The 25,057-nt window shown below is 37.0% G+C and overlaps 1 protein-coding gene across 1 annotated transcript in view; it reads left to right on the top strand.

The window, feature by feature from the left end:
- The first annotated feature begins 5,630 nt into the window (after positions 1–5,630).
- ntrk1 (neurotrophic tyrosine kinase, receptor, type 1) overlaps positions 5,631–25,057 on the top strand; it is a 46,185-nt gene continuing 26,758 nt past the window's right edge. The window contains exons 1-5 of the mRNA XM_016680936.1: positions 5,631–5,871; positions 14,955–15,171; positions 20,706–20,780; positions 21,016–21,087; positions 24,898–24,966. Coding sequence (XP_016536422.1) covers positions 5,778–5,871; positions 14,955–15,171; positions 20,706–20,780; positions 21,016–21,087; positions 24,898–24,966 — 527 coding nt within the window. The 5' untranslated portion in view covers positions 5,631–5,777. The remainder of the gene's footprint in view (positions 5,872–14,954; positions 15,172–20,705; positions 20,781–21,015; positions 21,088–24,897; positions 24,967–25,057) is intronic.

Raw genomic sequence — 25,057 nt, 5'->3', positions numbered from 1 at the left:
AAATTACAAGTAATTTTTAAATTACTTGTAATTTAAAAATTACTTGTAATTTTTAAATCATTACTTGTACACATCAAAAAAGCAGTGTCTCATTTTAGTGAGCAAGTTACAAACACTGTTTCACACCCATGTAAGGGATTATGTATAATTGTCTAATACTGATGAAAATGTATCATATGTTTCTCGGCTGAATTATTTCAACCTTCACAACATTTAAAAATGAGTTTGTTTTATAAGTCTACACTGTAAAACATTTGAAGCTGGTTTAACTTGAAAATGAAAATCCACCTGCTGCCTTGAAAATTCAGTTTAAATCAGAAAGAAAACTGTTTTGGTTTTTACTCAGAAATTAAACTTCATGAAGTTGATTTAACAACAAGAGACAAGTTGTTTAAACATTTTAAGTTCAATAGTCTTGAATTGTGAGTTTTAATTTGATGTTGCAATTTAAACCAAATAATTATTTTACAATATGCAAGAAAAAAAAACTGTCCTCATCTAGTTAAAGCCACACTTCTGTATTATTTTCTGTATTATTTAGTTAAAATAAATAATTATTTTACTTTAGAATGATTTAAATTATTGTTTCAAATTGCATGAATTTTATTAAACATCACAATGAATTCAGCTCAGAAACATTGAGTGTGAACAGGACATTATCCTCAAGCTTTGCAAACTGTCAGCTGCATTAAAATAAACATTTACCTTAATAGAACAAGAGTCAGATCAATGTAACGCACAAAAACACGCCGCTAAGCATTCTGGGAAATAGTGCTAAGTGTTAACCTAAAAATTCTAGTTTATTCAACTCTTGGAAGTTTGACAAAATGAATAAAAACTTAACAACTTACTACTTTTACAAACTCAAACATTTAGGTTGTTGTCAAATGTTTTGCAGTGTAATTATGTCCTGAACTGGTAAATTGTTCCAATTTCTCCAGTGTAGGTAAATGTGTGAAACATTAAATCAGTTTTCTGAAATAGACTGAATGTGTCTCTTCCCATTGATCTTAATTAAAATATACAATTCTCATCATTAAAACGTTTTCCACAGTTTACATCAGGACGTCCCTCCAGAGGACATGTCCAATCATTTTATCTGTCTTATCTGTAGTGGAACAAGGACTTGTCACACTGACATGTTCATTTACACAGATGTTTACGTTTTAGAGAAGAATCACGGATTTTGAGAAAGAAACTGGCTTTTACAGGAAATCTGTGTGTTGCTGTTTCTACAAATTGTTTCTTTAGGATGATTCCAGTAAAACTGTAAAAAAAAATCTTAAAACATTCATCTGATGTGGTAAATACTACCAACCAGGTGAACCTTGTACATCCTTGAGGACTTGAACTGATGTATTGATACAGAACCTTGAAGGAAATTGGAGTATTTTATAGCCTTTACCCAGCCATGTATTTATAAACTTTGATTTTATGTAAAGAATCGCTCCTTACTACCATAAAGTGCTCCTGTTGTTGAACCGCTGTGCAGGTTGTTCGGCTGCATCTGTACTTTATTTTCCTCTAATAACTCACAGCTTCAGGGAACGAGAGTGCTGCACAATTATTATGTTCCTGCTTCATATTTTTCTGGCCATGCATAAGGAGTATTTCATAAAGCTCTTTAGGAGGAGTGGGCATCGGGGGTTCTGTGCTCTGAATGAATCACAGAATGCTTCCAGTGTTAACATTATCAACCATTTCAAAGGTTAGGTGAAGTTTATGTTCAGAGGCCAAAACAATTCACCCAGGGAATCATCCTGACTTCACTTCCTGCCCCTCTGTCAGACACGTGTCTCCACCATCCTGCATGTGTTTTCTGGAAGCTTCCATATGAACGAGAGTTGAATGAATGTTGATATTTAAAAAAAGCAAACTAATTTTTTTTGTAATTTATTAGGTGTGAAATTGATTGTCCTTTGGTGACCAGCAGAGCAGTGGATAAACTGGAGTTATAGTCAGATGTTGTTATTAAAGTGGCATTTTACTCTAATTTTTCCATTAGGATAATGGAGCGCAGCTCTTTCTGAACATGGATGTTCGCAGAGCTGCAGCAGCTGAGACAGAGAAGAACAAAGAGCATCTTCACTTTTTAACTCTCCCGTGTTTTTCTTGATTTTTCTGGTAAGGAGGTTTGTATACGGCATTCGGCATACTGTAAAATGTCTACAGAAGTCCTTCAATAAATCTACATATAATGACCTGTAAGACGTTACTTAAAACTAAAATATGAATAACTGTTGCAGATGAAACATCCTTTCAGTCTTTAGCTGTTGTTTTTTGCCTTGCAGGATCTTGCAGGTCAAAGATCCAGGAGGGAAACCAAGACATCCGTCTTTTTATTTCCTCATGGGGGATCCAAAGATTAGCCAGTTCTGGTTCTGATCCAGTCAGTCCTTCTTGTGCAACAGGCCTTTTAAAGCTTTGAGGGATTCTGAGCAGAAAAATGGGATTTCTGAGATAAAAAAAATGAAAATAAAAATAACCCAGATAAACTTAACTTACCTTAACTAAGCCAGGATTTAGGAGATCTAATAAGAAAATGTGTTTTAAAATAAGTATTTTTATACATTATTATGTATTGTAGCTATTGAATTGCATCTGGCCCTTTTTATGTATTTCTGCCCTAACAATCAAACTGTAAAATTCACCCTATTAAATCCAGAACTGTATAAAATCAAATGTGAAATAACATTTTTGTTATCTTAACTCACTTAAGAATTGAAATATTTCAGAAAAAGCAAAGTTGTTTATGAAGAGAGCATTTTTCTGTGTTTATTCGGTGAGAAAAAGGCCAGAAAAGTTGCGGTTGATGAGCTTTTCCATTCCTGCCGTCTCTGCCTCCTCCCCAGCTCCCAGCTCGGCTGATCGGGTTTCTGCTCATCTGCATGAGCCTCTCCAAAGGCCTCTGGTGTCCACAGCCTGCTTGCTAATGAGGGGCAGAGACGGACGATCCGGTTACACACCCTGATCAAGCTTTTACTACAGCCCACTCCACCCATCGATTCTCAGTTTGGCCCAACAATCTGCACATATAACCACGGTTTCGTTCACATTACAAACCAAAACTGGAACGACTCTCGTAGTGATGCTCTGCCTTCAACAAACACCTCCAGCTAAGTTTAACATTTGATGCCACCATAGACTGTTAGCTGAACAGACTGGGCCAGCCACACATGGAAAATAGTGTGTGAGGGTTGGGGGGTGTAAATAAATATGAGAAGAGAAGTGATGAAGAATTTGAGACGGCTGCACCCGACGCAGTTTTTCTTTCTTTGTGGTGTATTGATCAGGGAGGGGAGGACCGCGTCTGCTGAGAGTCCGGGGTGTTCAGATTCAAAGATAAAGACATTAAAACATGTTTGGCAAACAGAATCTTGTTCCATCTGAAGGTACAAATCTGACAAAACATTAACACTGATGCTAAAAATTAACTTTTCATTTAACTTTTATTTTGCTTAAGTTGTGAACTGAAATGCTGGAAAAATCACTTGTTGAAACTCAAATAGCCAGTAAATGCCTGTCATATTGAAAAATGTCCTAAATTTGGTTGTAGTGCAACATGAAGTCCTTAAATTTTATAAAAACTGAAACTGGTGCTTTCTTTGCTCCAAACCTTAACAGAGTTGCAATAAGATTAAAGACGCATAAAACCAGTTAAATTGCACAAAGTGAATCATTTCAGTTGTAGTTGTCTTTTAAAGATGAGTATTACTAGAAATAAACTTTTTTGAGTTTTCCCATCACGTTGTAATGTCACAAAAACACACCTTTAACTAAAGGTGCTCGATTTCAACATTTACTTTTAATTTGTCAAACATATCGAGTATGATATTAGCTATCTTTATGCATATCTAGGTTTTATTCTCTTATTCATCTGTTGGTACTTTTCCTCATGTCTGTCTGTTATTTTTTGTGATCGGTATCATCTTTATAAATGTTGCATTGTTGATAGATTAAAAATATATATATTTAAACACATTAAGGAATTAACCTTTTTTAGGTGCTTTTCTTCATTTGCTTAGTTTCATGCTACCTGCTCTGTTATATCATGTCATTAGAGTCTTTTTATGAATGAAAAGTGATCATATCTGTTTGTAATTCAGAGCTGACTTTAATTTTGGACTTTCTGAGTAATGGAAAATTATTTTTGGCTAATGAAGAAAATCTCAAAACTGAGAGTGTACAAAAACTCCCTCCTTTCAACAATAGGTAATTTTCACCACTAAGTAGGACAATAGAAACCATAATGACTGGAAATGGTAATTCAAATGATTTGCAACAATAAATCAGAAAAGTTTGTGCTTTCAAACAATATCTAATTTGTTAGGTTTGTTTTTCCTGCCCATTAAGGGCCTGGAATTTCTTTTTAGCCAATATTTAATTGATTCAATCAGTTTACAATCTAAAAATAACAACTAATTAGAGCAGAGAGGATAAAAACCCTTGTAGTTCCTAAAAAATGAGCGGATTATTCGGCCTTTTCAGAAAGGTTTTACAAAGGAGCACAGAGGACAAACTATCATCTTCATGATATACAGTAAGTGCCCATTATGTAGCAGGGCCACATGCCTCTTATGTACCACTAAAAAATAAGATAAAAAAAGAATTCAAGACCAACTGAAACGGGGTAATTTAGTTGAAATTATGAGTTCATAGAAATGGCTCACTCAACCTTGCAGCGGCTCGACCAAGGCTTCCACTTTCCGAAACAGAAAAATAAAAAAGGACATCCTTTAAAACTAAATGAGGGAAGCAGATTATTGGTATACATGCAGCACTCTAAACTTTAATGTAGCTGCACAAAACTTTTTAAAAATCAAACATTAAGGCCAATAAAAATGCTTAAAACACTGCAGAAATCTTGAAGGAACAAAAGCAGAACCGCAGCTGCTTGGGTTGAGCAACACAAGTTTCAATGATGTTCTTTTGTTTTACTCTCAGATTCTGTTAAAGTTGATGCTGGAAACTTAAAAAACTAAATAGATGAACAAATTTGGGAGGAGAAATTAGTGAAACCATCTTTACAGATACACAAGAAACGACAAGGTTGGAGATAAACAGCTCCAGAAAAAGAGATGTTTTAGTATAACATTAAAAGGATGTTTTGTTTTTGAAAGAGTAAATTATGTCCAATCACAAACTTCTTAATTGAACAAAAATAATGTGTAATTCTGGGCTTAATTGTGAAACATATCCACACATATTCATATGAAAGTTGGAAAAATGAATAACTGAGTCTAATGTGGAGCAGTTTAATTTTTTTTAAAAATCCCATAATATTTTATACGCAGTATCTTCACTACATCGTATGGTATATTGTTTCACATCATTGGATTCGGGTGATCCAACCACAACATGGCTGAAGGTCCAGCTGCTTGGCATGTAAGCTGCTTTCTTAGAAGACTAACATTAAGATACCTTTATAATAAAATGGGAAATTTCCTCACAATAAATATATAACAGTGAACTATTATTTATGTTGTAGAGAAGTAAAAATAAATTGGCACTAAGCAGGAGATTGGTTGTTGCTTAACTGTATTGACTCATATGGAAAGTTTGGTGGAGGGAGGATCACAGTGTGGGGCTTTATTCAGGACTTTGACTCTACTCCTTATTTCACATGAAAGGAACTCCTGATGCTGCAGCACACCAAGAGAGTTTGGACATGTTTCGCTCACAGCTTTGCTTAGTCTGAAGATGCTGCATCTCTTTCTGGCCCAGCTGCACAAAGCAAACCCCAAAAAGATGAATCAGCTTGATGTTGAGGAGCTGAAATGTCTGCAAGGATTCCCGACATTAACCAGAAACAACTGCTTCAGGATGAATCACAGGAAAACATGTCTGTCTGTCTAATGCACCTAAAAATGGGCAAGACTGAATTAACTCCTGCACATTTTATGTCTTTAAGCTTCCTGTATATTTAGTATGTATCAGTCATTGAAAGTAATTGCTTTTTGTAATCTATTTATGTTGTGCTATTTTTTCTTTATGTCAGTTTAACTGTTTTATGTTTCTTGTGGTTTTCTGCATATAAGATTTATTTTATCTACACACAGAGTTAAAATACAATTTTAACTAAATTAATTACCATTAAAACAACAAGAGAAGTGATGAAAAGCTGAAATATGATTCAAGATATTAAAAAAATAATGTAAGTAGATTAATTTCTGTCAGTTGTGAAACAAAACATATTTATAGTTCTGCTCATAAAAGCAATTGCTTAATGAATATTTGGCAATAAATCAATTTTCTCAGAACATTTTTGCTCTTTTAATTAAAGGGAAATCATCATTCATGGAACATTTATTACTTTTGTCATAGTTATTGTTAAATCTATCTTTTACACATTGTTGCACATTATTCCATTGCTGTTCTGTTAGTGCGTCAATGCACAGCTAACAAACTGCAGGCAGAAGCAAAACATGGTACGTACACAAAAAAAAAAAAAAACCTGAGCGATGTGCATTTACCAATTCGTGTCTAAAAGCCTTTCCTTGTACTTGATCCAAAAGAGCTTTTACTCACCCGTTTGTTCTCTTCTTGGACTCCCTCCACCTCTGTCCCCCCGCCGCTCTTCCCTTCATCCTTCATTCCCTTCAATGCTGGGTTTAAATATGAAACTGATTGATTATTGTTTAAGGATCTGACAGGAGTGCAGCCTCTCATAGTCTTCCTGTCCGCATGAGCACAGCCTCTTAATGTGGCCCCTCTCTGCAGATCCTAATGTTATACATGTTGATTTAAAAGAAAACAGGGGGAAAGCACTTAAGAATAGTATCCTTTAGTTTAGTTTATTGATTTATTTCCAACATGAGTTCATACAGAAGTAGGATGGATACAAAGAGGGTTTTAATAAGTAGACTGGACTGGCAGTGGAAGAAATAAATAAAACATATTTAGATCCATTCTGGCTGGAGCTGATGCCCCAAAACAGAAGTTATATAGATTTCAGTTATTTACATTCACGCAAAATGTTTTTTCCTGAATTAAATCTTTTTCAAGTAAATTATTTTGAAAAACAGCAACAATAATGAATTTTGGGAAGTGTAAATGATTTAGAAATCAGTCCTGCAACAACAACAAAAGGGACATTAGAAATAAGAACAATGCAAACCAAACATAAAATAATACAAGACTTTTTAAAAGCCACCAAAGATCAAAATAAATTTTACTCCAACATGCTTGATATAAATATTTCACAATCATCCAATCAAATACAAGTTTATGCAAATTTACTTTCCTAATTTGTAACTTTTTTGTCCCTCAGTGGTTATGCTGTTTTCAAATCAAAATTAAATACAATCCAGATTTCTCTTTCAGTCTCCAGCCCAATGCTTCATAGATCCAGTTTAAAAACTTTACTTTAAATTTAAAACCAATATTTTTACGCTGCTCACAGTAACGTATTTGCAGAAAATGTAAAAATGACACAACTTCTGTCTCATTGTCTGGTAGTAATTATAAGAAATCAATCAGGATTATCAAAGTTTTTACTAGTTTATAAATTCCAGAATAATTAGAAAGAAAACTTAAAATGTGGAAATTTAAATACTCCTCCTCTGAATTTGAGTCAAACTGTTAGTTTTGAGAGACCGAAGATATGATCAGCTTCGTCTGCTTATCTTTGCCTTTTTATGTTGGTTTCTCTGCCTGTTCATCGTCGTGTTTTAGGTGATTGTGTTCATGCTGTTTCACTGAGTCCTTAAATGGCCCCTCGGGGAAAAATACGTTCTACTGAATGCAATTAAAATACCGACTTTGTTGGCTTTAATATACTTTGTAGTTAATTTGATGCTATTCTTTGTATCGTTTCCACTCGAACTTTAAATTCCTGACTCGTCTGTGGAGATGAAACTCATCTACTTCACATTTGGGATAATGTTCTCAGCTTGGAAACTTCCTCTAGTTTCTTCCAAACGTAGCTGTCTGTGGACATTACAGACAAACACTTCAATTTTTAGCTTAATCAGACCACAGGATGTGCTTCCAGAAATGAAGGTATTTGTCTCCAAGTGCATTTGCAAACTGTTTCTGTTCTTTTTCATGCTGCTTTTGGAGTAATGGCCTCTTCCTCTGAGTGGCCTTTCAGCCCATGTTTTGTTTCACTGTGTGTGTAACGGTTCTCGGTTACCAGCTTCAGCAGATTAAAAGCAAATCACACAAAAAACATCCAAATGTTATCAAAAATGTCTAGAAACACTTTGGAATCTAAGTATTAACAAGTAATGGTTTGAGTTTGTTGACGTTTGAGGAAGAGTACATCTATAGGAGACATTAAGATGATGAAGTCGACACAGCAGGATGTCTGTTCCCTCTGGGTGGATTAACAACCAGTGTATTTATCTTTGACCTGAAGGGGGGCGGAAGCTGATTTGACAGCCAAGTGTTGCATTTAACCCCTGCTGGGTCCATCAGTCAACACAGATCATAAAAACAGTAATCCAGTTAAAAACCCAGAGACATACGAGACCATGCTCATCTGTCAAATGTCCACAGATTTCAAATGAAGACAGGATGAATGTTTCGGCTTGACGGAAATTAGATTGTTGTTAAATTAATGGTATGGATTATGTTATGGATTGTGGCTTAATGAAAATCACAAACCAAATACTGGATGCAAGAAGTTAAGAGCTTTCTTCACCACATGTGCTGCAACATGTTCCTTTATGTCTGTGGACAAGGAAACAAAGACTTTGTGTGGGCAGTAAACATAATTTCTCTGATTGGTTATTGTTTTATCAAGACTTACTCTGTCTCCCACCTGAATGGAGTGCGACTAAATTTATCCCCCTCTCATTTTACTGAATCTGTTTCTGGAAGGCTGGAGGTGAAAAAGGTTCAAACTCAGGATAATGACAGCGACAGGAGATGGAAAAGAAGTACTTACAGATAAATTATCTTGCCATCAGCTTTACGATTTAGGCTTTTTGCATTCTTCAATAGTTTTGTTAGTGTTCATTATTGTTTGGTAATTTGTCTTTTGAGACACTTTTGTTCTTTTATAAGGGAGACATTAGACGTAAATTCACCAGGGTTTTTTTTATGCTGTTTAATCTCCTGATAATTAAGAAAACTTTTAGTCAGACAAGCAAAACAACAGTTCCTCAGGAATGTTTCTAAAGTTATCACAACTATTTTTAAAATTATTTTTTAAGTCATCCCACTAGCAGCTGTCACTCCTACTGAAGCATTGATATATAGTACTATGAAAAAGTATTTACTCTCTCAAACTATTTACACCCCAAAGTTTTCTTCAGTTTTTGCTCTTTTCTTTTTCAACAGAAAGGTTTTAAATCAAACAGATTTTTTCTTCCTGAAAAATAATTTTAAAAATAGTTTTCAATTATGATTTTCTTTAGAAAGGAAAAAAAGTTTAAATGACTTCCCTCCCATTTAGGCCTGATGCCAGCATCTCTTCTGAATCGACAACCTAAAATAGCGATAATACATGAGACAAAACTTTGAATGTGATCTGCTGGGCTCTTTCTCGTGTCAAACACAAAGTAACTCTTTCAAACTGACTTTAATCAGAGCTGATGTCCATCGACAGACTTCCAGTTTAAGCTGATCTCTGTGGAGCTGCTGCTGTCCATGGTGCTGGACGCTCAACGTAACCCTGTTATGATCGAACACATAATTATTCAAAGATGCTGCAGTGGAATACTACAACAGCTAACATTTTTTGTTTGTTTGAAGATCTGTGTTACTGAACAAAGAGCCTGGGCTGAAATAAATCTTTTAATAAACCATCCATATGGCTACAAAGTTTCATTGTGATTGATTGCTTAGATGTAAAGATCTTCGCTGTTTTCGCCAACTCTCATGTTGCTCCACCGCTCTCTGCTGACTACTGATTGCTGCCACCGCCTACATCAGCTCCTTGTCTGTAGTCAAGCCCTGCCACAGCCTTTCAGCGTTCATGTCTGACATCCTGACGGTGTACCTGACCTGTTTTCACCTTTGCATGCTCCCTGACTGCTTTAAGTTTATTTGACAGGGACAGAAACACATCGACAGACAAACTGAACAATACAGCATTAGCAAAAGCTAATTAGCAGCACTTGTTCCTAGATGAGCTTTTGAAAGAGGACATCCAAAAACTAGTAGAAAGTGAAATAATAATTTAAAGTAATGCGACATATGTACACAATCATGCATATAAAACAATGACACAAAAACATTAAGATGGATTTGACTGCCTTTTCTGTCATATTCCTGGAATCACTGTCTCGGATTTTGGATTTGCTCTGCGTCATTCCACTGAACTCTGGATGATGATCTGGTTTCCTCTTGGTGAAACCAGATCGTTGTGGCGGTGAACCAGCTACCAACGTTTTCATGACATCATCCTCAGTCTGCAGCGTACAGATATGTGTAGTGATGATTTTAATGAAGACACTTGACAAAATGTAAGATCTGTTCCTGATTTTCACAACTGTTGACTATAACATGGTTTTATGATGTAAAGCACATTGTTTGGGAAATGTGCTATGAAAATGAACTTGATCGATTGATTGTCCTGTTCTCTTGAAACAATCCCCAGAAAACAGACACTTTTCTCTTTGTTTAAACTCCAAGAAATCCAGTCACTGAATGTCTGATTCTCTGAAGAAACCACTTCTGCCAGGAAAACCACCACTTCCTGCCACATTCCTGCCTGACTGTACTGCCAGTCACTCACCATTCTGTCTCTTTTACAGCCTTCTCAGAAAGCCACCCACAAGAAGCAGATTTGTTCCTGTTTACACATTCATGCTGTTGAAAATAAAACATTTTTATTATGTTGGATAAGTTTATGGCTCAACCAAAATGCAGACAGGAAAAGGAAAGAGAAGTGTAAAAACTTACAAACAGATTAAAGAGAAGAGTAACAGGGTGTCATGGATTCAAAATGAAGTGCAGCATAAGGAGTCAGCAAACAACAGAAGGCTTAAATATACTGAGGAGGGAGTGGAAATGACAAAGAAACCAGAAGAGCTAATTACAGGTGAGTGGAAGCAGCTGGGGAGGAGCAGCTTGGGCCAAATGAGGAGATGATGAACAGCTGGGAGAGACACGCAGAGTAGGAGGCGGAAGGTGAGGTGAAAGACAAACAAGTAAAGAAAATGAAAAGAAAAAATAATCTAAGGACACAAATCAAACGTACAAACAATGAGACTAAATGAATTGATACACAATGGTAAGAAATAATTAAAAAAACAATAAAGAAATAATCAGAACAGAAACACAAAAAGAAAGTTCAAACACTTGTAAATTATGACATTTCAGTGTCCAGAAACAAGAAAACCTAGAATCAGGCCAAATTTTCACTGTTGTGTTATGGAGAAGCTTTCTATAAATTTAATGCATTACCAATATTTTAATCATTTGATTAAGTTGATAAATATTATTATTATTATTATTGTCTCTGGAACCACTTAGGGCCTTCTCTGAAATCCCTGACTCATTTCTCTGGCCTTGTAAAACCTTAAGACATATTTATAAATCAGCTAACATGTGTTATAAGTAAATAACCCAACGTAGCCTGGAACACATGGGAGGAACATAAGTACCTTCAGGTAATGTATCCTGCTGTTATTGCATGTTGTTTGCATGTGCTTGTTTTGCATGGTGTGTTGCTTCCCATGCTGTTTTTTTTTGTTTTTTTTTTTTGCTTCAATCTGCTGAGCTTCAGCCCTCACACACTTTCTCTGTGAATGAGTGCCTTGTCCCTCCATCATATCTGCTGAGCTAAGACTGAGGAAGAAGGAGGCGTAAAAGGAAACGTAATTAAGCCTGCAGATAATTTTGATGACAGCAGCAAAAACGGGGATTCGGCTTATGGTCAGTAATTGTGGTCGGGACACTTTGACCCCTGCTCATGTGCAGAGTGACTAAGAGGGATGAGGGTGGGGCGCAGTGTGTGTCCCGGGGGAGGAAACCAGCTCTGATCATATAGAGAGCATATGTGAGATGGACAGTATAGCGTGTCTCTGCAGCACATTGATAGTTGTAATTGACAGATGGTCAGTGAAGGCATGCAGAGTTCAAATATCAATGTGGAAAGGAGATTTATTGAAATCAAATAAAATATAGAATGAAAGTAAAATTTAGAAGAGGTTTCCAAATGGACTCGTCTCAACTCGTTTTATTTAAAGTGCCAGCTCACTGTAAGGACCACATAGGAACTAAATAGGTTAATTCCTGGGGATTTAATAAGGACATCTATGGGTAACCTACGAGTCTCACACAAGTAACCCCGTAATTTTGTCAGTTACTCAGTTTTTAATGCCATTGGTGTCTCATTAGTAATATCCAGCGTTAGGCACACTTGTGCTAATACATTAATGTGCTAATAATGGAGCTAACTTTCTGGTTAGCATGTCAACGTTTTAACTGATTTTAAAACTGTTCATCATACTTAGATTTCACTAAATTGAATTTTCTAAAAACTAAATTCTAAAGTGTTAATTTACTTTGACATTTTGTAAACTTTCAGTTGAATAAAGTTTGACATTGATGTTGACGTTTTGTTTAACAGCTGTTAATTAAAGTACTTTACTACTTAATTACTTAAATAGTAAGGTATCGGGAACCATAATTGTAACATTTGTTCCATTTTCAGCTGCTGCGGTTCGCTTTCACACTGCAAACCAAATCCTTTGAGCAAACTGTTCCCCTCCTCGCCTGTAGTGGCGCTGCACCAATCACCGCTAAAGGAAGCCACACAGAAACCTCTAAAGAAGACAATGAGCCCAACTTCCTTCTTTTTTTTTGTGCCCAACTTCCTTCACAAAATGTAAACATAAATGGAGTGACGTCAGAGGTTAGCGGTTGTAAAATTTCTCTTTTGTCTGGTTAAAACCACCATCGAGCCATCGACTCTGGCTGTAGTCCACTTCCTGCTTTTGGAGCGGTTTGCGGTCCGCTTGGCATGCAGTCGAACCGCACCAGAGTTAACTTCAACCGAACCAAGACCGAGGTTTGCAGGACTTTTTGGTCCGCATCAGACTTCAGTTGCGCAATTTTAAATATTAAGTGATTGAGTAGCCTTTTTATGAAATACTTTTTTTCTTTACTCTTATTTGAGTAAATTCTTGGATGGATACTTTTTACTGTTACTGTTGAGTAAAGACATGTTACAGTAGTGCTACTCTTTCTTGAGTAAAATTTTGGGCTCTCTACCCCAAAAATGCGTTACGGAGAGGGAAAAACATATATAAGTAGCGGAACCAGCCACACTATAAAAAAAGTGTGACTTGAAGTCTGGTATTTCCTGTTTCACTGAAGTTCAGTTCAGGAGTTTTAGTCTGAACTGAACCTGATACGTCATGTTTTCTCTGTTGCTCTTGAATTGTCTCTTCTTTTGTCTTGGTATCGGCTCCTTGTCTATCTTCTTCTTTGTTTTCAGTTTCTTTCTGTTTTATCGATTCACTACACTGCTGCCAGTATTTTTTTTAAATCTGCCTTTTCAGTCAACTCTGTGTTTGAGTTCTCCACCTTCACTGGGCCACATTCACTGACAGGTTGAGCTCTGATCAGGCTGGATGCTTTCTTATAATTTACAGTAGTAAGGCGCTCGTATATCAGGCCTCAGGGCTTCCAGCAAATGAAGTTTGGTGAGCGTGGATTGTATGTGTTCAGTGATTGCACATGATGATAAAGACAGAAGTCTTTCCCTTTTCTTTTTAAGTTTATTTGTATTTCAGCAGCAAGACAGTGCAATGTGCTTTACATCATGAAAACATGAGAACGGAAATGGCATTTTGTCAAGTATTAATGACTATCGTTGAAGTCATTAATACACATCAAATATGTTATCAATGTTCCTTTTATTATGGTTCAAAAGCAACTCTAAACAGGTGAGTTTTAGTCTAGATTTAAAGGAACTCAGTGTTTTGGCTGTTTTGTAGTTTTTTGGAAGTTTTTTCCAGATTTGTGGTACATAGAAGCTGAATGCTGCTTCTCCCTGTTTGGTTCTGGTTCTGGGCATGCAGAGCTGACCAGAACCAGAAGAGCTGAGAGGTCAGGAAGGTTGATACGTCAAAATGTATTGTGGTGCGAAGCCGTTCAGTGATTCAAAAACCAACTAAAGTATTTTAAAGTCTTTTCTCTGAGCTACAGGGAGCCCGTGTAAGGACTTCAGATCTGGGGTGATGTGCTCCGTCTTCCTGGTTTTAGTCAGAATGCCACCAGCAGCGTTTTGGATCAGCTGCAGATAGAGGATTGATTTTCTTTTTTTTAGGCACTAACTTTTGCAGTAATCAATGCGACTGGACGCATTTCTCCGGATCTTGCTGAGACATTAGTCGTCTAATTCTAGAAATATTCTTCAAGTTACAGAAGGCCGACTTTGTAACTGTCTTTATGTGACTCCGAAGGTTCAGGTCAGAGTCCATCACTACATCCAGATTTCAGGCCTGGTGTCTAGTTTCGAGCTGCAATAACAGAAGCTGAATGCTGACTCTTAATCGTTTCTCTTTAGGTCCAAATGTGTTTCTTGTCGTTAAAGCGGCACTTCCATTTCCACATGCATTAGATCTGTCTGTAATCTGTGGCGGTGAACTCTAAAACAATCAGTGATCATCAGTGCAGAGAGATGCTGCTGCAGGAGGAAGAGCCCTGACTTCTTGGGTCTGCTCACACACCCTCACCTCCCGCCCCTCCCACCTCCTATCACGCTCACCGAGGTGTCTGGTGACTTTGGCCCATGTTAATATGTTGCTCCTCCCTGAATGGCGAAGGAGATGAGGAGAGAGGGAGGTAAAGAGGAGAAGCTCCTGCCCACCACCATCATGTCCCCAGGGGCCTTCAGCCTGCTCGTGTGCCTGCCCCTCCTGCTGCTCAGTACAGCTGTGGCTCCCCATCAAACCCTGACCAGCTGGAGAGCAGTGTGGGGAAGCTCTCCACCACTCTTCATTAACTCTTCATTAGGTGAAACCCTCAGACACCAACTCCTGCTCCCCTCTCAGGCGATACTTCCCTCAAAGAGATGGATGTGGCACCCAGGGCCCTGGCGCTCCTCTCCCCCCTGGTGCTCGCCCTGCTCAGCCTGTCGCCTGCACCCGCCTTGGGAGGATGCCCGTCTGCTTGCCGGTGCTCTTTTGCCATGCTGCAGTGCCTGGAGCCCAATGGGATAAGCAGCATCCCGCCACTGGCGCTTCAAGAGAGTGAGAACGTGACGGAAATGTGAGTATGGACTCTTACCTGAGAGAGCATGCAACTACATGATTTAAAGTTATCTTGAAGTTTATTTCTCCTCTCTCTGACTTCTAGTTGTTGCTGAAGTTGCTCAGATTGTCTTAGTTAGATGTCTATGCAACTTTTAGCTGTGATTTGATTCTCATACTTTAGTTTTGAGTTGTTTAAGAAAGAAGAATCTTATTGTTTTGTAGCTTAGTGGATTGATAATGTGTCAGTAACTCTTGGTGAATGATTATGGAAACAGAAGATGATCTAGTTTCAGCCAAGAAGAGTAACTTGACATGTTTTTTTTTTCTTAAGTCAGACTTAAGGTTTACTTTGTGTATTTTTCTCACTAACCTGTAACTTTTTATTGTAGAAAACTCTCATTATTATTCAAAAATCAACTTGCATTTAGAACAGTGCTCCTTTATATCAGACTGGAGGTTAACCTGCATATTAAAAACCAGTATTGTTGTGTTTCCTCAATGTAACATAAACTCTTTGTTACCCAAGATGCATGGCTGTGAAGTTTATGCAAGGAAAGTTTGGTTGCATTGACCCATTTATAGACAAGGTTAATGTGATTAACAGTAAAATAAAAAGTGTAAAACAATTACATTTAAGGTGTTAAATGGAACAATAACATTAAAGTTAAGCATAATTAAGAAGAAAGACATTATAAACTGCAAATTTAACACATAAACAGTTTGAGACATGAAAACAACCTGACCCTTGACCTCTATGGGAAAACAGTTCTGTTTTCAGTCCTGACCTGAAGGACTTTCGTCCCTCTGCTGTTGGGACAAACCTGTAGTTACTGATGATTTGCCTGAAGGGTTTTTCAAAGTGTTGCTGTTAGATATTAATGAGATTTCAGCTCTAATTTACCATAGAAACCCCCCTCTACCTCTGTCAGATTGATCTTAGTATTTCAGAACAGACTTTTCTTTTTATATTACCAATGTGTAACTATTATCAGGTGTAAACTTGTAAAAATTTGGACTTTTAACAGGAATTATGACAAAATAATGCACTTCATTTGCATTCATAAACAACATATTTGTATTTAAAAGCTATTAAGTTTCTTAAATTAACAAACCACAACTATCTGCATCTTAAAATATGTGATTTGCCAAAACCAAAGAGAATATTTAACATTTCTATTGTTTCAATGTGAATTTGATCTTTGAAGTTTCTAAGCAGAAAAAGGATGATCTCTCATTGTAAAGGCTGGTTTACGTTGATGTCGGTGCATCTTTGCAATCAAACATGTCAGTGTTTCTATAATTACCTGCCTGATGGACAGATTAACCGCAGTGGGAATGTGTTTGAATAAAACCCGGCTAAGATTGGAGACTTTTCGCTCAGCAGCAGCAGCACGTCTGCAGGCAGAAGACTGTTATTTAACGTCTGCTTTTTAAAACTTTGCTTGGAAAAAGCAGCAGAAAGTGACCACCTGTGATTTAGAGAGAGCTGCTGTATTATTAAGCAACCCACCATCAGCTCCAGCATGGAAAACTAAATGTCAGTCTCTGCACCGACACGCTGTTCTCTCTTTGTTCCTGGACCCGGATTGGAGCAATTAGCACTTGTTAAGAAGGAACTACATTTGTGAAACGCTTTTTTCGGCAGAGCAAGTCAATTTGCTGCCAATTTCTTTCACCTATATGCCACTCTCTTCCTCTTTCCTCCTCTCTCTCCTGCCTCGGAGGTATTTCCTTGTATCTGCAGCCCGTTTCGCAGAGCTCAGACTCGACAGTCTCTCTCAGATGTTCAATCAATAAGAGAGCGGGCTACTGTTTACCGAGCTGCTCCAACATGCCAGCAAACAACAACACTTCTGCGTACTGGCAGTGCAGGGAAATAAAGGCGATGCGTGGAACAAACAAGGGCCCATTAGCTGCAAAACAGAGACCGAAATTTATCATACGCAGAGTTGTAAATTCAATTTTGTGAATTGCCAGTCAATGCCCCCACCCAGGAACAATAGATGATATACAACCCACTTGCCTCAATCCAATAAGTAAGGCCGACGGGCGATCCTGGGCCCACCTGCCCTGTAATCACATTACTGCAGCGCGGGTCAATCAAACATGAATATAAACGTTTTGTGTGTGGCAGCTGACGATCAGGGAAGTGGAAACTTGAAACAATGCCACATGTTGAAAGTGTAGCAAGCACACTACAGGCAGTATCTGTATTCATGTAATCCTTTCATATCTGCCTTCCTCTCTCCACACTTCAGAGTGAGAGAAATGCAGGCTGCACCTTCAGTCAACTTTATTTATAGATCATTTCAAGCAGGGACACATCCCAAAAAAAGAGAATACAGGCAATATCTAAAAAATAACCCAACATTTAAGTGTAGCAAGGAAATATTGGCAGCAAAAGCTAGCCTAAAGACAGAAGAAAAATTAACAAATCTACCCTCTGATGTGAACTAATCCACAACAGATTTTAATGATCAGTAACTTAATGCAAAGAAAACAAAAAAGAGGCTTTGCATGTGAAATTAGTGAAAAACTCAGTTCTCCCAAAGCTCCTTTCATGGGGTTTAAGAAAATCTAATCTAACTGATAAAATGCTTTTAATTACCATCAACAGAAACACCTCTATTAAAAACAGGTGTGTTTGAAAAGAAGTGTGTGTGAGCACAATGCCATGATGGGAAGACATCAGCAATGAGATTTAAAAGCCAGTTTTTTGCATTTCAGTATTCCTCAAACTATCTGAAGCTCTGCAGACCTAATTTAGCAAGATAAATATTCAAGTTCATGATAGGACAGTATTGTTCACAATCTAAAGTTGCATTTTTATAAACCAAAAAAAAGAAAAAAACTTATGATGACTTGGACTTATTTGGAAGGCAGGAAACTAAATGCTGAAATTCAAACTAAAGACACAGATTTAAGGGTTTGTACAGGTTTTGGATGGTTGCCTTTATTATTATTATTATTATTATTATTATTATTATTATTATTATTTTCTACATTCCTTATTTCCTGTTTAAATTTGAAGGATCATTTCCCATGTTCAGTTTTTATTGGTTCGCTTCAAGTTCTCGTCCCACTCCAGGTCAGGAGGTCAGACTCAAACCAGGGCCTGTTTCCAAAGGCCGGTTAGAGTTTTACCCTCCTCCTGATCTGCAGCATGTTTCCTTTGTTATCTGGAATAAAACCACTTTGCATCTCCAACTCTCTGCTTTCCTCTCAGTAGTTGTGTCGGTGTCCTTGACAGGAGCTCTGGTAAAGATTCAGTCTGTGTTGTTTAACTCTCTCACTATGAGCTTTATTGAAACATTCTACACTCTGTGCAGTTTCAGTGGGATGAAAAACTGCAGATTTGCTTCATATCTGGGCTTGTTGTTAGCGACTGATGAGTCAGGGAGTTTGTTTTCTTCACCTTGACAATTTGTACTCGTATCTTATAGCCAAACTTGATCCTCGTATCTCTTCCCATCTGTGAGCAAAGAATTTTTTAAAAATAATTTCATGAATTAAACAAAAAAATTTATTTCATATGATCAAACCCAAATTATTCAAATCTGACGGTTTTAGGGTTAAAATTATAATCTGGTAATCTGTATGCCTTTGTGTCTTGGTGTTTCTGGGTTTTGATTCTTTGGGGTTGTTGGTTTTTGTCAGTCATTGTGTTCCATATTCAGTCCACTCTTTTAGATTGAGTTTCTTGGTTCTTCCAGGGGTTTTTGTTCTCTGAGTATTTGGTTTAGATTGTTCTTTTAGTCTTTTGCTTTTGGTTCATGAGAGCCAGAACCTTCAGCTTTCATCAGCTGCCTGCTCTCCTGTCAGCTGTAACTAGTTAGCAATCAGACTGACCTGTTTTCTATGTGTTTTACCTTTTTGGGTGAGGGGTGTTCTCTTTGCTCTGGACTCTTCTTGTTAGTCTGCAGAGCAGCATTTTGTGTTTTTTGATGATTTATCTTTGTTGATGAGCTCCAACTCTTTCAGTTTCAAAAACTTCTTTGCCATCACCCTGTTTAACTCCCTCCACATTTTTTCTATCTAATAAATTTTGGGGTCTTCCTGCGGATGCATTATGTTTATTGGAGTCAAATAACTACATTTCCTGATAATAAATGTAAATTATAAGCTGTGACTACAAAACATTCCCTGATGGAGGAACATTGAGATATATTGTTACAAAAATGGTTGTAACATTATTTCTGAGACAAAAATGTTAGGTATGAAATGACCAAAACTGCAAAGATATGCAACGATGAAGAGGCAGTGTGACCAGAAGTTATTCTCCATCACTGACCTGTTCAAAGACAAATACCGATCTCTTTAGCTGAAAAATAAAGTCAGAAGTCAGTCTTTTGGTTTTTCAGAAAAGCCAAACTAGAACAACAAGAACAAACTTCATCACACTGTTGTATATCAGCGTTGATAGACATGGTGGCACAAGAAAGAAAATTCCCTTACAACACAAATTAATGACCAGAAAAAGCAGCTTGGCACGGTCCTGTTTGTCTCTATGTTAGCACTGTGGCTCTCACAGATCATGTTTAAAAAGCTGATTTAATTAAACTTATTATGTGATCATTTCAACTAATAACTGTTTGACCACTTGGTGGGACTGATGGAGCATTACAGTTAATTACAAGATTTGAATATTGTAGTTTAATGTGAAAGAAGTAAAATCATTGGAAACCAGCAGCAGAGCACTGTGAATTACACACAACATATTCCAGGATTCATAAACTATTCAGAACAGAAGCACATCAGACATTTTGATGAAATCACCTCAGTTTTCCTGCATTTAGGCCCATCTTATACGTTGTTTTTTTTAAACCCCAAGCTTACATGGAAAGGTGGAAAAAAGTATGAGGGCAGCTTAATGAAACCTCTAAAGGTGATGCTGAGTTGAGTTGGCTGGATGTTGGGTAAAACGGCAGGATAGATGGTCAGTCCTTACTTCCATAGGGAAAATACAACTGGATATTTTCTTATTCTGTCAGTCTGAAAAGGATTTGCTGATGTTGGAAGTTATTTTTGAGATAATTGTCCAACTTCCAACATCACAACCTGTGTGATGAAGAATGTTGATATTCACCAGATTAGTCCATATCTCAAATAGTTTAAGCAAAAGAGCAAGAAAGAAATACTTTTCTGTTCAAGATTCAACACTGCTCCCCTTCTGAAACCTAAAAGTATTTTATAGCAACTTCTTACTTTAAAGTTTTCATGCATATGTTTTCTTCCTCCAACAAGAGTGATGTATTATTTTTCTGCCTGCTCTTTTATACTCTGACCTATTTTCTTCCAAGTCTGAAGTGAACCTTTTCAGTTGTTTGCCCAAACTAGACATTGAACTCAAAAAAGCCTCTTGTGTTGACTGTGTACAGTACTTTGTCCTTCTCAAGAAAATGTAATAATTGCACTTTTTAAGTCTTGTACTTGTTTTTTTTTGCCCATTTGCAAAGGGTTCAACCAAACAACAACAAAAGCTTAAGGCCATGAGAAATTGTGTCTTATCTCCATGTTTTCTATCTCCCTCTGTTTTTTCCATTTAATTAGCTACATTGAAAACCAAGCAGGTCTGGAGAACATAACAGAGGCCAACCTTGCTAACTACAAAGAGCTGAAAAATCTGTAAGTAGTATGTTTTATTTTCCAAACTAACAATGAGGGTCAAATTCTGAGTTATGTTCAATTCTCTCAGCTCTGAGAAACCATATAAGCTTTTTATTAAAACTCTGGTTCAATACATTTACTCAGTATCTCTTATATTCACTTAAATACCACAAATGTTGGATGAGGTCAACCAAAATGCTAAAATTGTTGAAGTTCATGTATTATCTTTTCATATTTATTTTTCTCTTCTCAGAACCGTCACATCATGTAAACTGAGGTTCATTTCTGCGAACGCTTTCCAGAACAACCAGAAGCTGCAGTATGTGTAAGTGTCCTCACTGATGATGAAAGATGATGTGCTGCTGTTCTGCTTGTTCATCCCTACTGGTCACCCCTTAAATGTTCACTTTAAGTCTGTCTGCTCTTCTACAATTATGAACTTAAATTCTGTAATTAAAAAAATGGTTTCTTGATATTTAAGGTTCTCAGACAGATTTCTTTCAGAGCTTCGGTTTTTTCATCCAGGATTATCCAAATAAAGGGACTAAATGGGAAAACATGTTTTTCATGCATCAGTTTTCTTTCACTTCACTTTGTTCTTATGTAGCTCAGATCTTTCAACTTGATAAACACACAAAAATGGAGAGTTATAAATATGCAGGACACTAATAATCATTAAATAAATAAACAGGTTATTAAGTTGTTGGCTGATAATCTGGAAACTGAGTTTATTTTAACCTACATCAATATTGTCTTCTTTTGTTTTCCTTCTGAGCCGTCTGGCCTCCCATCTTCACTGAAACATATCAGATGAAACCACCAGGTCGGTGTTTTCATGAACAGCTGATGCTTATCGGCACCATCTTGTCCTCATCGTTTTACCGAGCGTGTGCAACATGTCCAGTGCTGTTCCTCTGAAAGACAAGCGGGTTTTCAGATGATGGTTGGAAACGTGCAGGGGAGGGGTTGGGATGCTCAAGAAATTGGAGAAGACATCCACCAGTCACCTTTTACTCGCTCACTTTGGCGGATCATCGACAACTGATGCATAATAAATACACTCCACTAAGGGTCCATTATCACTTAATCAATATTTCACTGTGGGAGAGGGGCCAGCCAGGCTTGGCTGGAAGTGTGGGGGTTTCTGAGATGGATGTATTTCTAAGATTAGGAAGGTCTGAACCTACAAAAACTGAGCTGGTTAAATCATTGTCTCCTTCTGCGCTGATCTACACTCAAACCTCCCAGATTTGGTAACATTTCTGCAGAAAGAGATGGAGCTGCTATTCCCGGCTCCGCTCTCCCCCTGTGGATTGGAGGAGGAATCGAGCCGGTAATGGATAAGCCCCAACGGCTAACCCGTCTGACATGAACTTTTGGGAGCAAGGAAAACAAATAATTGAACCCTTGGCCCTGTCACAGTGATTATGTATTGGTTTCCATGCGCGCTCCCCAGTGTGGCTTTCTGTCATCTTCTGAGGGAGGTTTATTTACAGCCTCTCAAAGTCTGAGGATCATTTGAGCTCTGCTGTGATGATATTTAAGTGGCCTGAGAGGATTGACCCAAAAAATATGTGGCATAGTGTCAGTAATAACACCAGAGAGGCACAATAGTAAATGTTTTCTTCATATTAACAAATTATGTATATGCAGGACAAAAAGATGACAATTACTTTAGTGCAAACATTTTATTCCAAGCAGCTGACTTTTCTTTTTATACATTTCAGGTTTTCTGTTGATTTTTCAGTGTTTCTCTTTTTTCTTTTTTTTTCCACTTACAGGAGTCCTTCAAACTTTCCTTTTTAAAGTTTTCAGACTCAAATATGATGTTTCCAAAAGCTCACACTGCAATCTTTGGGCCATTGAAGCACTTGAAGGTGCAAACTAAGGATAAAGTGTTGTATTATATTTTATACTCCAAGAATGAAGATTCAGTAACTGACCCTAAATGTATTTTGGATTTTTTAAGTAAGAAACTAAAAAAAATAATGACTAAACTGTTAAACTGAAAGGTTAGTGCAGGTAACCAGTGAATGAGTTCCTGGTGTCATTTAAAAAAAATATTTTTTAAAGTTTATTATTATGAATGTGGAAAAATAAAAATGTTTAACATTTAAATTTTAATAATATGTTCTGACCCAAAGACCCCAAGCTTGTTTTGTGAAGACAAATTTAATAATGAAAGTAATCAGAGAAATTCAGAACTTGAGCTTCTATTATATTGAGGCATAAGAGCTCCTGATAACAGTTTTATCATATTTTTCTAAAGAACATTAGATCTTAAGCTCATTGGACGTTTATAGCAGTTTCATAGAGATAAATATATTACCCATGTTTCTGTCCCATACTTATATTTATAATATATTTATATATTATGACTATAAGAGGAGTTCCAGCATTTATTTTTATCGACTTTAAGCACTGACCATCTTGACAAATGTTGAGCTTTTTTTGTTACAAAAACAGTGATAAGTGTGTTATAACTACAGTAATAAAGACAACTAACCTAATTAGCTTTAAAACAATTTATTTAAAAAAAAACTGATTTTATGTTTTTTAAAATTTCTAATATGACAAAGAGTCTTGAAGCAAATGTTTTGGCTTTAATTATTAGCATAAATAGCAACACGTTACCATTGCGGCCCTCTACCACCACTTGTTCGCTGTGTTTTATAATAATAAAACATGTTTATTATTGTTAACTCTTTGGTGCAAAAAACTGATTGAAAATCAATTAATTTACTGCATGTTTATGTCTGTTAAGGCTAAGAATGGCACTGAAAGCAGCCCTTAAACCATTCAGACTACCAACACAATAGAGACACAATTAAAACTGTCAGATGACTTATTACCCCTCGATAATAACTCAGAAATAGTCCAAATAGTTTGGATGTATTCTTATTTCTTTCCTACTTGTGGAAAGTTTCTGTTTATATCATGGGTTTGTTGTGCCTTTTTATACTAAAGAAAAAGATATAAAACGTCTGATATTTCACAACGAGATATTAACATTGATGGAAAAACCTTACATAACCTTGTATTAAAGCAGAAAGTACGGCGGCCACCGTAAGAAAGGCTTACAGTATCAATTATGCCGCATGAACTGATCAGTAGATTATTGCGAGGGAACGCAGAACCTTTTGCGAGGGAACGCAAAAGAAAAAAATTCCCCATGTCCCCTGGAGGGCTCCGAAGCACTTGCATACTTTTATATGATTCTAGCTTAAAAATTCAGAAATAGGAATAAATTAAATCCTACAAAAACTGATACAAGTTTTGAAGGATGAAGAGAATCCCGTCATCCTTCAGTCAATCCTCTACTACAAGTTTTTAGTTTGTAACTCCATGGGAATCACTTAGTTTGAGCTAAATTACTATTTTATGTCAGTTTTATCTTTACTGATTTAACACAACAAATTGACAAGTAAAGTAGTGAGAAGTGATGACTTTACTCCTGTAGTGCCAGCATTATAATTTGGATTAGGTATAAACATTGCTGGCATTTCATTTGTATTCAGAAGTTGAATTTTTATGTTCAAACTCGGAAACAATCAACTGCACTGAGTTCATTGCGTTATTGCTGACATATTTGAGTCATGATAAAAGTTCGAGATGGGCTTTTTTCCAAGCGCAGTTCTGCAGCAGAACAGCGTTACTCTACCAAGAACTGTTTGTGACTGAGGACTAATTACCTAATGCACTGAGCAGTGAGCAGAGGTGTGCTGCGGTGGGCTCATGAGCGCTGGTCCCGGCCGGTGTGAAGTACTTGCCGGGGTAATTGATCAGAACCAATTTGGATGCATTAACGTTTTCCACTGAGTGTAATTCGAAGCAGGTACACATTGTTCTGAAGGTAAGCAATCAGCTCCCAGCTTGACTTGACTCCTACACAGAACCAGAGTTGAAAAAACATGACAGAGCTCGCTCCTTTCATTTTGTCTTCTTGGAAAAATTTATATTTCTTGTGAAACCCACAAGGAAGCAAATGTTGAAAAATTAAAAAGAGGAAACTAAGGGTCTTTCAGTTGATCTTTTTCTTTCGTGTACCTCTTTGAAATGACTGATATGTGCAGGCAGGGTCGTAACTTGCAGCGGTTTTGTAAAAACTTTTGCGTTTTTTCGCTTTGTTTTGCAGGAACTTGGCATCGAACTTTCTGGAGCACATCAGCTGGAGAGTGTTTCATTTTCTGCCTCTGCTCAACCTGTGAGTCATCTTCAAATTCTGCAAAAGTTAAACTGAGCCTGACTCAAGGTGTCAGAAAGAACATTTATTACTTGTGAATGGAAAATTAACT

The sequence above is a fragment of the Poecilia formosa genome, unplaced genomic scaffold (genome assembly GCF_000485575.1).
Source record: "Poecilia formosa unplaced genomic scaffold, Poecilia_formosa-5.1.2 Scaffold263, whole genome shotgun sequence".
NCBI lineage: Eukaryota > Metazoa > Chordata > Actinopteri > Cyprinodontiformes > Poeciliidae > Poecilia > Poecilia formosa.
Note: the sequence above shows the minus strand (reverse complement) of the source record. Positions and strands in the feature narration are given on the sequence as shown.